The sequence below is a fragment of the Coregonus lavaretus genome (genome assembly GCF_964263955.1).
Source record: "Coregonus lavaretus genome assembly, chromosome: 22".
In the NCBI taxonomy this organism is placed as follows: domain Eukaryota; kingdom Metazoa; phylum Chordata; class Actinopteri; order Salmoniformes; family Salmonidae; genus Coregonus; species Coregonus lavaretus.
Window position 1 is genome coordinate 22093807 of NC_140009.1, and position 16826 is coordinate 22110632.

General features: G+C 41.7%; 1 protein-coding gene and 1 pseudogene across 2 annotated transcripts; one reads left to right on the top strand and one right to left on the bottom strand.

The window, feature by feature from the left end:
* Positions 1–558: 558 nt before the first annotated feature.
* LOC311149581 lies at positions 559–3683 on the bottom strand (annotated as a pseudogene). Its single transcript, XR_014615671.1, has 4 exons — positions 3638–3683; positions 3286–3338; positions 3002–3097; positions 559–2881 (listed from the first exon to the last, which is right to left on the bottom strand). The product of XR_014615671.1 is annotated as an uncharacterized misc_RNA (transcript).
* A 7083-nt stretch (positions 3684–10766) lies between these two features.
* On the top strand, positions 10767–16826 carry LOC311149674 (succinate dehydrogenase [ubiquinone] iron-sulfur subunit, mitochondrial-like). Its single transcript, XM_084186877.1, has 8 exons — positions 10767–10865; positions 12474–12607; positions 12741–12826; positions 14596–14732; positions 14906–15022; positions 15394–15495; positions 15713–15835; positions 16059–16826. Exons 1-8 carry the CDS (start codon positions 10800–10802, stop codon positions 16137–16139), a joined length of 846 nt encoding a protein of 281 aa, XP_084043003.1. The 5' UTR covers positions 10767–10799; the 3' UTR covers positions 16140–16826.

Sequence of the window (16826 nt, forward strand, 5' to 3'; positions counted from 1 at the left end):
CTTTTATGTGCAAATATTGATATAATAACCATTAAATCTAACTGAACTTGGAGTCACGTGATATGTTGTGTGGTCCTCCCACTACGACTCATCAGGAAAGCATGCAGTTTATTAGGCTACAGATGAAATAAGTTATGAACTTCACAGGATGGTGAAAGTGCAAAGTGATGAGCTTGATGCTCCTTTCTATTAAATATTTTACATTTACATTTTAGTCATTTAGCAGACGCTCTTATCCAGAGTGACTTACAGTTAGTGAGTGCATACATTTTCATACTGGTCCCCCGTGGGAAACGAACCCACAACCCTGGCGTTGCAAACGCCATGCTCTACCAACTGAGCTACAGGTGACATGATCATCGATGCTTGGCTGCCTTTTGACAAATAAAAATAATATTTTGTCCATAATAATCTCATCATGTAGGCTAAACCCGCACTGTATCTGCGAACTGTTGGCTAGAGCGCACGTGCCAATACCAGAGAGGGCACACTCCATATATAACAAAAAGAAAATTGTGAGAAAACCATCAGTAGAGTTGAATGCAATGGAAACACATTTAACACATTTACTTTTTATTCGGTACATAGAAATTGAACTGCAAAAGGTATTTTTATGTGCACTATGTCATCACACAGCAGTTCCCATTGACCAGGAGACACCAAAGGAGTCTCCAGAGTTAACAAACCTTGTGTCCGAGTTTGATAACTTGTCATTTAAAATCTTAACAGTGATGTTAAGTCGGAAGTTTGTGGAGCAGGGCTTTGTAAACAAAAATAGCATAATGATGTGATCTACATGACTTCAAAGAGGTCCAGCCAATCTTTTGGTAAATAATACCGTGATGAGTAATAAAACTGTCTCCTGTGATGAAACAAATATGATGAATATGAAGTTGAAAAATTGTGAAGTTTCCCTTTAACGAGAACTAAAAGGTGTGCAACATCAAAATATTCTCCCATTTACATTGTGTAATTTATTAACGGTCCATTACTAGCCCCAGATATAGGCTATCCACCATCAAATCAATTTTGCCATGGTCGCACACCAGCCAGCTGAAGCTAATTGGCGAAAGAAGTTAGCTAGCACTAGCTAGCCTAGGCGGCCTCAAGAGAAGACCTGGTTAGGCCGTTTCAAGTTATCTAGAAGGGTGAGTGACTAACTGTGTACTGTTTTGGCAGACAATGTACAAACACTTGCCTCATGGAAACACACAGACGACACCCACATTAAACCACCCCACCAAGACAACTCTTGTTTGGCTTCAGTCATGGCCGCTGCATTTCTTAATGACCAAGCCGGAAAACGAGGCAGAATCAGGAAGTTCAGCCCCCCTTTAATTGCAAAAGTGGTTGTGGTTTTTATATGCACTACATCATCATGTAGCCTTTTATCCGCAACAAGTCAGTTTGATGGAAACATCCCTCTGGAGGGAAAATTTACATATTATTTTCATGCAGATTTTTGAATATTTGCATGAAAATCTGTCACCAATTGGATGGAAACCTAGCTACTGAGACAGAATAATCAATAGCCTTTTAAGACAAAACACTATTTTTGCTTCAACATATTTAATCTTGCTCCCTACCAAAGTGTTTCAGTAGCTTCACCATTTAATATTTTTTTGGGTTTGGTTGCGTCGTCACTTTCCTGGTCCTTTGCTTGAGGCGTTTCAACTTTACTAGCATCTGCCTCCGGAGTGCCTGAGGTTTCAGGGTCCACTGCTTCTTGGCAGCTGCAGTTTCAGTCGCCTCAGAATCCTTGGCCACAACAGTTGCAGGGACCTCAGCTGCAGTTTCTGTGTCAACCTTTGTTGTAGTGGCCTCTGTCTCCTTGGCTACATGGGTTGCTGCGGCCTCAGTCTCCGGGGCAGCGGGGGTTGCTGCGGCCTCAGTCTCCGGGGCAGCGGGGGTTGCTGCGGCCTTAGTTTCGGAATCAGAGGTCTCCGGGGCAATGGGAGTTGCTGCGGCCTCTGTTTCCGCGACAACAGGGGTTGCTGCAGTATCTATCTCCACGACAACAGGGGTTGCTGCAGCCTCAGTCTCCTGGGCAATGTAGGTTGCTGCGGCCTCAGTCTCCTGGGCAATGGGAACTGCTGTGGCCTTGTTCTCCTTGGCAACAGTGGGTGCTGTGGCTCAAGCAACTGTCTCCTCAGTAACAGCCTCTACAAGGGCTTCTGACTCCGGGGCAACATCTGTTGCTATTGCCTCTGCCTCTTGGGCAACGACTGTGGGTTCAGATTCCTGGGCAACCACATTTGATGTGACCTCTGCTTCCTTGGTCTCTGACTCTACTGTAATGGCTTCTGACTCCTTGACTGCTCCTGTGGCTTCCAACTCTTGGGTGGTTGTAGTTGGAGCTGGTTCTTCTTGGGTGCAGACACCTCTGCTGTCACATCGACCTCCTTTACCTCAGGCACTGCTAGTCTCTGGAACAACATATGCTGCAGTCTCTTCTAGCACATTCTTGATGATCTCTACCTCCTGCACCAATGGGATAGCAGTCTCAGTTTCACTTCTGCCTCTGAGGGCTGGAGCTGCAACTGTCTCAGTGACAATGGGGTTAGCAGCCTCTGCCTCCTTAACTAGGGTAACTGGCTCCTCGATAATGGCAGCTGCCTCTTCAACCTTCACTGGTTCAGCTGTGGCTGCGGCCGGAGTGCTGGAGATGATGGCCTCTACGACAGGGAGGACCGCTTGGATGGTGGGGGCTGAATCCAGGGCCTGTGGTAGAGCCTCCTGCACCGCTGTGAATCCTACTGCACTCGCTGCTTCCACCTCCTTTGACACCACCCCCTTCGTGCTTACCCGCACTTTCCGCACTCCCTTCCATGTGAAGCCAGTCCATTTTGAAGACCCAGTCTTCTGAGGAATATGCAGCAGCCTGACGGGAAACATGGATTGAACATTATCTTGTGTACCGTTATCCTGTACTGTTATCTAAAGACAACTCAACCAAATAAAAGGGTTTGGAAGCTTCACTGAACAGGTCACATGTACTCACCTGCCAGGCCACACCCAGTTTACCGACATGCCCGCTGCACGAATTGCAATGTCTGAACACTTCTGGCAATAGTCAAACGCGGCCAACTTCATTCTCCTGCAGGGGGATATAGATTAGTGAAATGAACCTTCAACTCAACACACTATTGTTTTGTCAGAGCAATCCTTAGTCGAAAATATATCTAGATCATAAATATCATGTTGCACATTTGTAGACATTACCAGAATCCTTATGCCACTTCTAGAGAATGGCACTCTAGTACAAGTGGAGAATGGTGTACTCACATTCTCCCTATGGTGGCGGGCTTTATAACAAATCTGTCAACACTAGCATTAACCTGGGAAGAGAGAGACAGGATTATTCAAACAACTTTTTAGTCAAGTCAAGCTTTTCATACTCTTCCTCAAAACTAAAATATAATCACCATTGTAAAATGGTGTAAAATCACTTGAAATGAATACATTTTTACATTACAAAATGATTTTGGTTAGTACCAACTTGTTGCTCTGCTCTCCAGTGCGGTAAAGGAATGCGTTAAGGGTGGCTCCGAGGTCCAACACAGTCATCGACATATGATCAAAACAGCCGACATGTTGACTCCTGAAAACAGAATGTGCTTCCCGTTACTGGACTCACCGTGGATCTCTTACGTAGGAATGCATCTGCTTCATCTACAAAGAGCAGGACACTACAGAAGATGAGACAACATCAAAGAGAAAGAGATTAGCAATACTATTGCTTTATAAGAAAACGTCCCAAATGTATGCATTTATTATTCTTTTTGGGAGGGGGGGCTTTAAAGGGAAATGTCAAAAATATCCAACTTTATATTCATCATCTCAACCCCAACATATGTGAAAATGGTGCGTTTCTATGTTTTCAGGCGGCAGGTAGCTTAGTGGTTAAGAGCGTTGTGCCAGTAACCGAAAGGTCGCTGGTTCTAATCCCCAAGCCGACTAGGTGAAAAATCTGTCGATGTGCCCTTGAGCAAGGCACTTAACCCTAATTGCTCCTGTAAGTCGCTCTGGATAAGAGCGTCTGCTAAATGACTTAAATGTAAAAAAGATAGAGGAAGATAAGTGTTTCCAATAACATCATCAACCAATTAGTAGACAATTAGTAGGCAATGCCTACTCATAATTGGTTAAACTAACAGGTCTGTGAGAGCCGGAATTCTTACTGGTTGGTAGGTGATCAAATACTTATGTCATGCAATAAAATGCAAATTAATTACTTAAAAATCATACAATGTGATTTTCTGGATTTTTGTTTTAGATTCCGTCTCTCACAGTTGAAGTGTACCTATGATAAAAATTACAGACCTCTACATGCTTTGTAAGTAGGAAAACCTGCAAAATCGGCAGTGTATCAAATACTTGTTCTCCCCACTGTATCTTCCTCTATCTTTTTTACTACAAAACATAGAAATGCGCAATTTTAACATATGTTGATGTTGTGGTGGTACTGGAGATTGTGAATATGAAGTAGAACATTTTAGACATTCCCCTTTAATATTGTAAGTCGCTCTGAATAAGAGCGTCTGCTAAATGACTAAAATGTATTGCAGATAGATTGTAGGTTCTATTAATTTAAATTGTCTACATAATTTCACACCCATAGAGCTTTACATATGGCTCTGATTTGACATTGAGTGATAGGCCGTTTTAAAAGTGACCCCAGAAAGACAGATGGAGATGGGTAAATTAGACGCACATTCGATTTTTATAAACTCAGCAAAAAAAGAAACATACCTTTTTCAGGACCCTGTCTTTCAAAGATAATTAGTAAAAATCCAAATAACTTCACAGATCTTCATTGTAAAGGGTTTAAACACTGTTTCCCATGCTTGTTCAATGAACCATAAACAATTAATGAACACGCACCTGTGGAACGGTCGTTAAGACACTAACAGCTTACAATTAAGATCACAGTTATGAAACCTTATGACACTAAAAATGCCTTTCTACTGACTCTGAAAAAGACAAAAATAAAGATGCCATGGGTCCCTGCTCATCTGCGTGAACGTGCCTAACGCATGCTGCAAGGAGACATGAGGACTGCAGATGTGGCCAGGGCAATACATTTAAATGTCTGTACTGTAAGACGCCTAAGACAGCGCTACAGGGAGACAGGACAGACAGCTGATCGTCCTCGCAGTGGCAGACCACGTGTAACAACACCTGCACAGGATCGGTACATCCGAACATCACACCTGCGGGACAGGTACAGGATGGCAACAACAACTGCCCGAGTTACACCAAGAACACACAATCCCTCCATCAGTGCTCAGACTGTCCGCAATAGGCTGAGAGAGGCTGGACTGAGGGCTTGTAGGCCTGTTGTAAGGCAGGTCCTCACCAGACATCACCAGCAACAACGTCGCCTATGGGCACAAACCCACCGTCGCTGGACCAGACAGGACTGGCAAAAATTGCTCTTCACTGACGAGTTGCGGTTTTGTCTCACCAGGGGTGATGGTCGGATTCACGTTTATCGTTGAAGGAATGAGCGTTACACCGAGGCCTGTACTCTGGAGGGGGATCGATTTGGAGGTGGAGGGTCCGTCATGGTCTGGGGCGGTGTGTCACAGCATCATCGGACTGAGCTTGTTGTCATTGCCGGCAATCTCAACGCTGTGCATTACAAGGAAGACATCCTCCTCCCTCATGTGGTATCCTTCCTGCAGGATCATCCTGACATGACCCTCTAGCATGACAATGCCACCAGCCATACATGCTCGTTCTGTGCGTGATTTCCTGCAAGACAGGAATGTCAGTGTTCTGCCATTGCCAGCGAAGAGCACAGATCTCAATCCCATTGAGCACGTCTGGGACCTGTTGGATTGGAGGGTGAGGGCTAGGGCCATTCCCCCCAGAAATGTCTGGGAACTTGCAGGTGCCTTGGTGGAAGAGTGGGGTAACATGTCACAGCAAGAACTGGCAAATCTGGTGCAGTCCATGAGGATGAGATGCACTGCAGTACTTAATGCAGCGGGTGGCCACACCAGATACTGACTGTTACTTTTGATTTTGACCCCCCCTTTGTTCAGGGACACATTATTCCATTTCTGTTAGTCACATGTCTGTGGAACTTGTTCAGTTTATGTTGTTGAGTCTTGTTATGTTCATACAAATATTTACACATTTTAAGTTGGCTGAAAATAAACGCAGTTGACAGTGAGAGGACGTTTCTTTTTTTGCTGAGTTTTTACTGTAGCATAGGCTATCCTGCAGCAAATGTAGGCCTACCTGTCACAAGAAAAAAGTTCCCATGAGATGATGGGTCTACATGCATTGTGAACTGCGTTCCATACTGAGATGGTCTGTCCCCACCCTGAGCATTAATGATTCATCATGCAGAGGGCGTAGAGAAGCCAGATTTAGACATTGCATATCATTTAACCCAGCCACCTGCAGGGCATTCACCAACAGTGTGTGCCAATGACTCAGATAAGGTAAGCAACCACAATGTAAAATTCAAGCTATATCACAGGTTGAAAGGTGAAGTGTGATAGCAGATTGGTAGTAAGGGGGAGACTTTTTACAGTGCCAGTCAGTTTATCCCAGTCGGACACAAAGGCATGGAACCCTTCCCCGAACACTGCTCCTGCTGTCCTGACAGAAACAAAAACGTCATTATTACGGTGACCTTTTCCCATTATGACCGTCAAACATTCACAGCATTCTTGGGTTCTTATCCAAACATAGCAGAATACTGGCTGATCAAATGAAATGTATTATATAATGAGATGAGATGTGATTAAAAACTGTAATGTATAGACCTCTTTGCAACATACTGTCTTCCACAGCCCAGTCTCAAGCTGTGAACCTGTAGAAAGTGACTGCAAGAGCAACCCGCCAGTGGGTCCCGACCCAATACTGGGACACACTGCTGTGGAGTGTAGAACCATTTTGAACCTTCCCATCTTACCTGATAGACTCCAGGACCGTCTGTCTGTGTTCTGCTGCTTCAAGGCGGATCTGTTCACGGATGAGGTCTGCGTTCTCCTGCTCTACCTGGGCACGAGCTGCAGACTCTGCCTCTACATGAAGCAATTCGTTCTCGTGTCGCCATGCCATTTCATGTTCAATAGTGGCTAGATAGGAGGGAGGGGAACTAAAGTAAGTTCACAGGTGTTTTGACTGTAAACATACTGTGAGACTGATTTACAAAGCATTTGCACCCGTTTCTGTCAGACGAGAACTACAGATATATACAGTAAACAAAGACAACATGAAACAGTCTTAATTTACTTTGAGATGTTTTTTCTTTAACAACTTGTTTCATTTTCCTTGATGAAGAACAGGTTCAAAGGCTTAGTAAACCTCCTCCTATGTGTCACAATGACATGGGGAATTTTCCTGAAACCTTTTCGCATAGCCTACTGCTTTGTGACTGATTCCTCTTGCTTGCGCAAGTTCTCCTCATTGAGGGCTTGCTGCAAATACAAAACACACGGTGAACATATGACTTAGCCATATTTCTCATTCTTGGCCTTTTTCCATCAGCATGGGTCCCACTCCAGTCTCTTTTTGTGTTTCTCCATAGCTGGGCTGAGATTCAACAGAAATCAGAGAACAGAGAGCTTACCTGTTGCCTGAGTTGATCATCATATCTCTGTCTGGCAAGTTTGTCTTGATACTGTACCCTCGAGGAAATAGAGACAGAACACACCTTAGAACAATTTGAAGCATGAGCAAACATTTAGGATGCAATACAATAAAGAAAAATCATGTAAATTATCCCCATAACAACATACTTAGCTTAACACTAGATAGACACTTGGCTGGTGAATTAAGTCAGTGGAATGTAGTTAAGGACTCTTTGGCAGCAGCTCTCAATCACTCCCATACCGCTTGATTTTGCTTGGTTTCCTCTGTAAGTGTTTTCCGCCTTTCCTCTGCCTGGAGACGAATTGGTTCCCCCTTCAGCTGCTCCAAAGCCGCTTCATATTCCTGTTGGTGAATGGGATTAAAGCATGTTTTCAGAGAGGACTAGGTAGTAGGTTTTGTATTTATTATAGGGATCCCGATTAGCTGCTGCCAAGGCTCTCTTCCTGGGGTCCAAACAGGACAGACAACCGTTTTACTTCAACCCAAATCTCATTATTCCCAGCGACAGACTGGATGAATATCTAGAAATTAGAACCCACGTGTTCCTGTTTAGAAAAGCAGATGACAGTATTGGAATGTCTAGGACAGGGAAGATCATAAGGATAACACTAGATTTTTTTCCAGAACACAAAATTATGCAACTAGATAGAAGGCAGACATTTGAAAGTGAAAAGTAAAACGCATGAGCTGACACGCATCCAAACATTTTTGTAGAGATGCTGACTGTTCCTTTGCGGAACAACATTAATTATTTAGCTTCAAGAATTATGGCAACATTTTTGCCATTCATTCACAAACCATACCACTTTTACTGTCATGAGTCGCAAGCTTTGGACATCTGTTCCTCAAAAGTTTCGCTACACCCCATGGCAAAATGTGTAGAATTGCAGGAAATTGACTCTCAAACTTCAATTTTTTTCTGTCTGCTGTCAAGAGACGCAGACCCTCAATTCACTGCGGACACTCATGATGAGTTCAGATAAAAGTTGCCCATCCCTGGTCTAGATGCAGGCCACACATGCTCTCTTGCACACATCGACGGGAATGTGATCTTGAACAAGTGGGAGGACAGACAACATCCCCATGAAGAACACTCTGTTCTTTCAATCACTGACATGCCCACCAAAGCCTGTCGCAGACAGTATGTTGATCCAGTCGACTCTAGTTCATGCCATACTTTATATAGTTGATTGATGTTAAATGTATACTTTGTTGCAGTTGTCAGTTGTTCCAAAGTTTCATTGTTCATGTTCTGCAACGATATCGCAATGGCATATTTGCATTAGATTGAAAAAAATATTTTAAAAATGTATGCACTCACTAACTGTAAGTTGCTCTGGATAAGAGCGTCTGCTAAAATGACTAAAATGTAAATGTACCTCACAACACAAAGTCTGCACACCAAGAACAAGAAGCTTTTTAAAAAATCACATGACAATGTGATAATAACTGCACTAACGTAATCTGTCAAGTTCCCTCGCAGCTTTTGCAGCTCGTTCAAGCCCAGTCGGGTCGAAGTTACTCCATTTGTCCTTGGGCTTCTCTCCGAAAGATGTATCCGAACATCCCACTTCTCCTTCAGGCGTCTCTGCTTCATCTGTCGGGGGTTTGCTGGACCCCCTTCCCCAGCCGAACAGTCAGGACATTACTCAAATGGAGTCGTCTTCTTGCTCCTCGTGCTGCGGTGGCCTGACGGGTCCACTTCTTCTACCGCCACTTTCCTACACAGGATCCTATACAGTACACACCTCCACCACTATAGCTCCGTGTGTGTCGGGAAGACTCTTCCACGCAAGCGCGACTTGTGGTGGGCAGGGATGTCTAAAATACTGCATCCTTATTGGTTAGTACGACGCTATCTCCCGATCGAGAGCATCAATGTGCGGGGCTGCAACCATGTTATATTCGAAATCACTTGGACCGCCTGAGTTATTACCATTGTGCATATCACTTTTCGTATAGATTAGCGAAAGTGCGCAACTTCAAAGGGATACCCGTAAAAAGCATGAAGCATATAGAACTCATAGAGTACATAACATAACATAAACAACTATTGAAAGAAAAATAGAAATGGTACTCTCATAGGTCTATACCACTCGATGACATTGATAGGTGCATGATAGCCACCACTCCTCTCATTTCTAGAGACTAATTTCTGAACTTTGATCAGAGAAAGTAGACTAAGCCTTGCCTACACGTTCCAGTGTGTAGGCTAGACAGTAGGCATACTAGTAAAACATCTTCTTATAAGATGTAAATTGGATTACCCACATATTGCAATTTAGTCACTTTTGCTCCAGCCAAGCAGTAACACACGGGATTCTACTAATCCAACCCTTGATTGAAAACTCTGATTTGGTGATGAGTACACAGAGGGTAAGATTACCCACTCCTCCCCTAAACTCTTAACAGCCTTATATTGTATAATTGTGTGTATACATCATAAAGAGAACCTAATATCCAGTGCTCTCAAATCTGATAAAGATCTAGGCTATATATGGCTTGCCATAGCTTCTTTGGATAACTTCACATACATGAACAAGCCTTTTGAACTACTTTCATCCTTGAGATAAGTGTGTTATAGAGCTCGCAAGCTTGTAGTCCTTAAAAAAATGAAATTATTTACCGCTAGTTGGTTCAGCCATTCCTATGGGCAAAATGAATGGGGAAAGAATAGGGTTTTGGAATAAACACAGAAAATAAGGTCTGAGGTTAACACAGGCTTATGACATGTTATACGTTTTGTTCTATGAGATAATATCAGTCAGTTAACATGCAATTTCAGAATCAGTGAAAATTGCATCCCTGACTTTCTAAAAGGTTCACTAGATATGGATGAAAATACCCTCATATTAAAGCTGACAGTCTGCACTTTAACCTCATAGTCGTTGTATCATTTCAAATGCAAAGTGCTGGAGTACAGAACCAAAACAACAAAAAATGTGTCACTGTCCCAATACTTTTGGAGCTCACTGTATATAACCGACCCCCGTCTAAGCAATGAGAGTTGTAAAAGAGGCTCTGACATAATAGCCTGCAGTGCGCCCATAGCTTTCAGTAAGTAGGCTACTCCCGAGTAGTGACATAAACTGACGTCATGCCTGGGGCGGGACAGCGACAAGATACATAGGCTGGAACCGGCACTGTGCTGTATCTGTTAGAATATTCAACCTGAAAACATCAGGATGTTGGTCGTGTGCACCTCTTTAGCCCGAAACGCCGTGGCATTACGGAACAATGGGGCGATGGTGGTAAGTAAAGGAGAAAGTGGTTTTTTTGTTTTTTAAAGGAGAAGAATAGTAAGAAGTAGGGGAATGGAAAGAAAAGGCCTATGACTGGGTTAGGTAGACCCCCTATCAATAGGGTTGTCGTAGACTGCCTGTCTGGCCATGCAATGTGTTTTTACTAGTTGCCAATAGGTCTATGTCTGGTTTATGGCATGGCTTCAAATAGTAGGCTGTTGTTCATATGGCTTACTAGACAGTTCTTCTGAAAATAAAACTCTCAAACATACTGTTGTGTCAATTGGAGGTTTACCTTATATCAGAGTAAAGCACAGTAGCAAAATCAAAGATAAGCTATTCTTTAATTTGAGTAACATTGTTAAAGTCTAAATCATAATATATTCAGTTATGAAATATTCATTATTTGCATAATCGATTTTGAACTAGAGCATGTTTCAGTTAGGTCTATAGGCCTATGTATATTTTGTGAAGGACTGTTGCGCAAATTGAGAACTGTTTCAGATTACAGAGATTTCTTTCATATAATCCGTTTAGTGATGTTTTGCTTTCATAATGTTGTTATTATTTATACAAAATAAAAATTTAAAAATAACGTTACTCTTAACTTAAGGTTTATTTGTCCTTATCGCATGTATTGTACCCATAATGTTAGTTATGAAACTTGAATAGTTATGAAACTTGAAATTGAGAGTGATATAACAACTCAGGGTCAGTACATATTTCCTACCGCTAGAGGGAGATGTCTACCTTGTTATGAAAGTAGAGATTTTCCTTTAGTTGTAAACCCCCATATGAATATACAGCCTTTTTGTATTTTTGACATATATATTTATATTTCAGACTGAAATCCATTTTAATTTCAGTTGCTCTATTGTGTAAATCTGGTGTAGTATACTTCACTCACCCCATGTCTTGCCTATTGATTGATATCAAAGCAAAGCCCATAAACAGCTGTATGAATCAAATTCAAATCAATGTGTCACACCCTGGCTCTGGGACTCATTATGTTGAGCCAGGGTGTGTGCATTCTATGTGTTCATTTTCTATGTTGGGTGTTCTAGGTTGTCGATGTCTATGTTTGTATTGAGTGACTCCCAATCGGAGGTAACGAGTGTCAGCTGTCGGCTCGTTATCTCTGATTGGGAGCCATATTTAAACTGTGTGTCTTCACCTTGTGTTTGTGGGTTTTTGTTCTGTGACGGTATGTTTAACCGTGGACTTCACGAATCGTGTTTTGTTTATATTTAGGAACTTTAATTAAATAAAGTCATGTTTATTTCACACGCTGCGCCTTGGTCTACTACTCCTTACCCAGACGATCGTGACACAATGTTTATTTGTCACATGCTTAGTAGACAACAGGTGTAGACTAACAGTGAAATGCTTACAGATCCTTTTCCAACAATGCAGAGTTAAAGATAATTACAAAATAAAAACGTAAATAGTGACACAGTGAATAACGAATAAAAATAACGAGTAAGAATAACATGGCTGTATATAGGGAGTAGTATGAGATACTAAAACCAGCATTTAACACCAAAAACAGTAATGTAAGCCTAATTTAAAATTGAATTCATAAGACATTGATACATGTTGTCTATGTCTCGTCTCCAGATGGTGCGCTATGCACAGACAGCAGTCGCCCCGGCATCTGAGCCCAGAATCAAGAAGTTCCAGATCTACCGCTGGGACCCAGACACAATGGGGGACAAGCCACGCATGCAGACATACGAAATCGACCTCAACAAGTAAGTACAACGACAGTATAGGTCTTCACTTGTTTCAAACCTAGCAATGTCAGCGTATAGTCTGCATTGATGGAATTGCTCTCATTGATTAAATATCTGCATTGTTAACAAATCCTTCTCCCTACTATTACAGCTGTGGCCCCATGGTTTTGGATGCCCTCATTAAAATCAAGAATGAGATGGACCCCACGCTCACATTCAGACGCTCCTGCAGAGAGGGTAAGGCATGAAGAGCAATTTGCAGAGAGGATAGAAAAGTGGTTGTCATCATTATGGGTAGAAAGTAGAAATCATAAAATATAGACCTATAAATATAGTGCATCCTATTCTACAATGATGGAGCATCATGAAATATGAAATTAGCCTTGGTGTGGAGTTGTCCTTTTCAGTGGTGTGATATACAGTACCAGTCAAAAGTTTGGACACACCTTCTCATTCAAGGGTTTTTCTTTATTTTTACTATTTTTTACATTGTAGAATAATAGTGAAGACATCAAAACTATGAAATAACATATGGAATCATGTAGTAACTAAAAAAGTGTTAAACAAAATATATTTTAAATTTGAGATTCTTCAAATAGCCACCCTTTGCCTTGATGACAGCTTTGCACACTCTTGGCATTCTCTCAACTAGCTTCTCCTGGAATGCTTTTCCAACAGTCTTGAAGGATTTCCCACATATGCTGAGCACTTGTTGTCTGCTTTTCCTTCACTCTGCCGTCCGACTCATCCCAAACCATCTCAATTGGGTTGAGGTCGGGTGATTGTGGAGGCCAGGTCATGTGATGCATCACTCTCCTTCTTGGTAAAATAGCCCTTACACAGCCTGGAGGTGTTTTGGGTCATTGTCCTGTTGAAAAACAAATGATAGTCCCACTAAGCCCAAAGCAGATGGGATGGCGTATCTCTGGAAAATGCTGTGGTAGCCATGCTGGTTAAGTGTGCCTTGAATTCTAAATAAATCACAGACAGTGTCACCAGCAAAGCACCCCCACAGCATAACACCTACTCCTCCATGGTTTTCGGTGGGAAATACACATGCAGAGATCATCCGTTCGCCCACACCGCGTCTCACAAAGACACGGCGGTTGGAACCAAAAATCTCCAATTTGGACTCCAGACCAAAGGACACATTTCCACCGGTCTAATGTCCATTGCTCATGTTTCTTGGCCCAAGCAAATATCTTCTTCTTATTCGTGTCCTTTAGTAGTGGTTTCTTTGCAGCAATTCGACCATGAAGGCCTGATTCACACAGTCTCCTCTGAACAGTTGATGTTGAGATATGTCTGTTACTTGAACTCTGTGAAGCATTTATTTGGGCTGCAATTTCTGAGGCTGGTAACTCTAATGAACTTATCCTCTACAGCAGAGGTAACTCCGGGTCTTCCATTCCTGTGGCGGTCTTCATGAGAGCCAGTTTCATCATAGCGCTTGATGGTTTTTGCGACTGCACTTGAAGAAACTTTCAAAGTTCTTGAAATGTTCCGTATTGACTGACCTTCATGTCTTAAAGTAATAATGAACTGTCGATTCTCTTTGCTTATTTGAGCTGTTCTTGCCATAATATGGACTTGGTCTTTTACCAAATGTAAATAGGGCTAAGTTCTGTATACCTTGTCACAACACAACTGATTGGCTCAAACGCATTAAAATGAAAGAAATTCCACAAATTAACTTTTAAGAAGGCACACCTGTTAATTTAAATGCATTCTAGGTGAGGACCTCACGAAGCTGGTTGAGAGAATGCCAAGCGTGTGCAAAGCTGTCATCAAGGCAAAGGGTGGCTATTTGAAGAATCTCAAATATAAAATATATTTAGTTTAACACTTTTTTGGTTACTACATGATTCCATATGTGTTATTTAATAGTTTTGATGTCTTCACTATTATTCTACAAGGTAGAAAATAGTAAAAAAATAAAGAAAAACCCTTGAATGAGTAGGTGTGTCCAAACTTTTGACTGGTACTGTACATGCATCTTGCTCTAGGTATCTGCGGCTCATGTGCCATGAACATCAACGGAGGCAACACACTGGCCTGCTTAAACAAAATAGACATCAATACCAGCAAACCGATCAAAATCTACCCACTCCCACACATGTACGTTGTCAAAGATCTGGTGCCGGTGAGTATTATGGTTACATTTAGAAGTAAATTAATACTGATTATTATAGCTGCGTTAAAATATAACAAACCTAAAAGACAAACACTGAATAAAACAATGCAATGTTTAGTCACCATGTGTTAGCCTATATTTTGTTGACTAAGGGTGTCAATGTATTGTGTGTGCCTCTACAGGACATGAGTAACTTCTATGCCCAGTACAAGTCCATCGAGCCCTTCCTGAAGAAGAAAGACGAGTCTCAGGAGGGCAAGGAGCAGTACCACCAGACTGTGGAAGACAGGCAAAAGCTGGTACATATTTCATCCCCTGACCAGTGGCAGCAGATTTCAGTAGCTATACTATCAATGCATCAAATGCAATTTGAAGTACATATACCCATTTGATTAAGATGTCAGAAAGGGACAATGTAGTATTTTGTTGGGATGAAGTGACCTAGTCAGTTGAACCAATTTACTTTGCTGCATTGAGACCTTGTATCGCCCTTGCGAAGGAAAGATATATTTACTTTTTTGAGCATTTTATACATGTGAACCACACTTTGCTATAGCTTTCTGGAGTTTCAATTTACCACTTTGTATATTCGAACAAATGTTATATTGTTAGAGCAGAAGGAGTTCTCATTACAAAATAAATCTGATCTCTAATGGTCCTCCTCTCCCAGGACGGTCTGTATGAGTGCATTCTCTGTGCCTGCTGTAGCACCAGCTGCCCTAGCTACTGGTGGAATGGAGACAAGTATCTGGGCCCTGCTGTCCTCATGCAGGTGTGTATTGGTTTTTTAGTGAATATATAAATTAAATTAAATTAAATTTGACAGGGAGAACCGATGTCTAAAAACAAAGTAAAGCCTTTTCAACAGGCATATAATTGGATGATTGATTCACCTAATGAGTCTGGCACCCCCATCCCAGAGATTAGCATTTTATGATCTTGCTGTATGTAGTAAATTAATCTGATTAATGTGTTTCCCTCCTCAACAGGCCTATCGTTGGATGATTGATTCACGTGATGAGTTCACAGAGGAACGACTGTCGAAGCTCCAGGACCCTTTCTCTCTCTACCGCTGTCACACAATCATGAACTGCACTAAGACATGCCCCAAGGTACACTCAACACCTGAATAGACTGCATCTGGTTTAGCCTTCCTTTGCTAAACCAAACCACCATTTCTAAATACAGTAATAAGACTAGTGTAGAGTTCAGCACAGTGGACTTCAGACCATTTATACAACACATGCAGCTTAAAGGTAATTATCACTGATCCCTTTCTGTCATGTTACTCATCTGGCTATCTTTATTTACCTTTATTTTGTTTGAATTCCACAGGGACTCAACCCAGGAAAGGCTATTGCTGAGATCAAGAAAATGATGGCAACATACAAAGAGAAAAAGTCATTAACCCCATGAACATCTTGGAAAACCACCTGACTTGAAATCCGCTAGTAATTACTCTAATGCTGAACTTTCAATTACACATTAGCCTTTCAACAGTGTCTGTCCCTTTCATTAGGCTTCACACATGAAAAAAGATACAGGCAGTCTAGAAGATAATGCAGCTTTTATGTATGTGAGAGTGAATGTGTGCTGGAAGAGAGGAGAGAAAGAAGAAGAAGGAGAGAGAGGGAGAAATTGAATAACTGCTCCTCCCTCTAGAAGAATTCCAAAAATACATAGATAGGTAATGTGTGATGATGTGATGATAGAGCATATTACTCAGTGTGTATAGATGAGCATTATATCCTAGCAAGTACAGATTGTACAGCAGGGGTTGGCAACAGGTACTGGCCCACAAGTATTTTAGATTTTTTTAGGATTTTAGTTTTTGGAGAAAAAAATACTAAAACCACCAGGAATTCAGCAACAAAAAAAATAATAATTTAGTTAATCTGTTCACCAAGTATTCCCACAAATAAAAAAAGACTGATCGTGTCTCAATGTAATCAAGGTATGACCACTTTATGGGATGATGTTGAGCTCTGGACCACCATTTGATGTTTGTTTGTTCATTGGATATACTGTATGTATATAAATAATACTTTAAGGAAAACCAGTTAAATGTTATTTAAATGCTTATCAATAAAGGATGTAGAATTC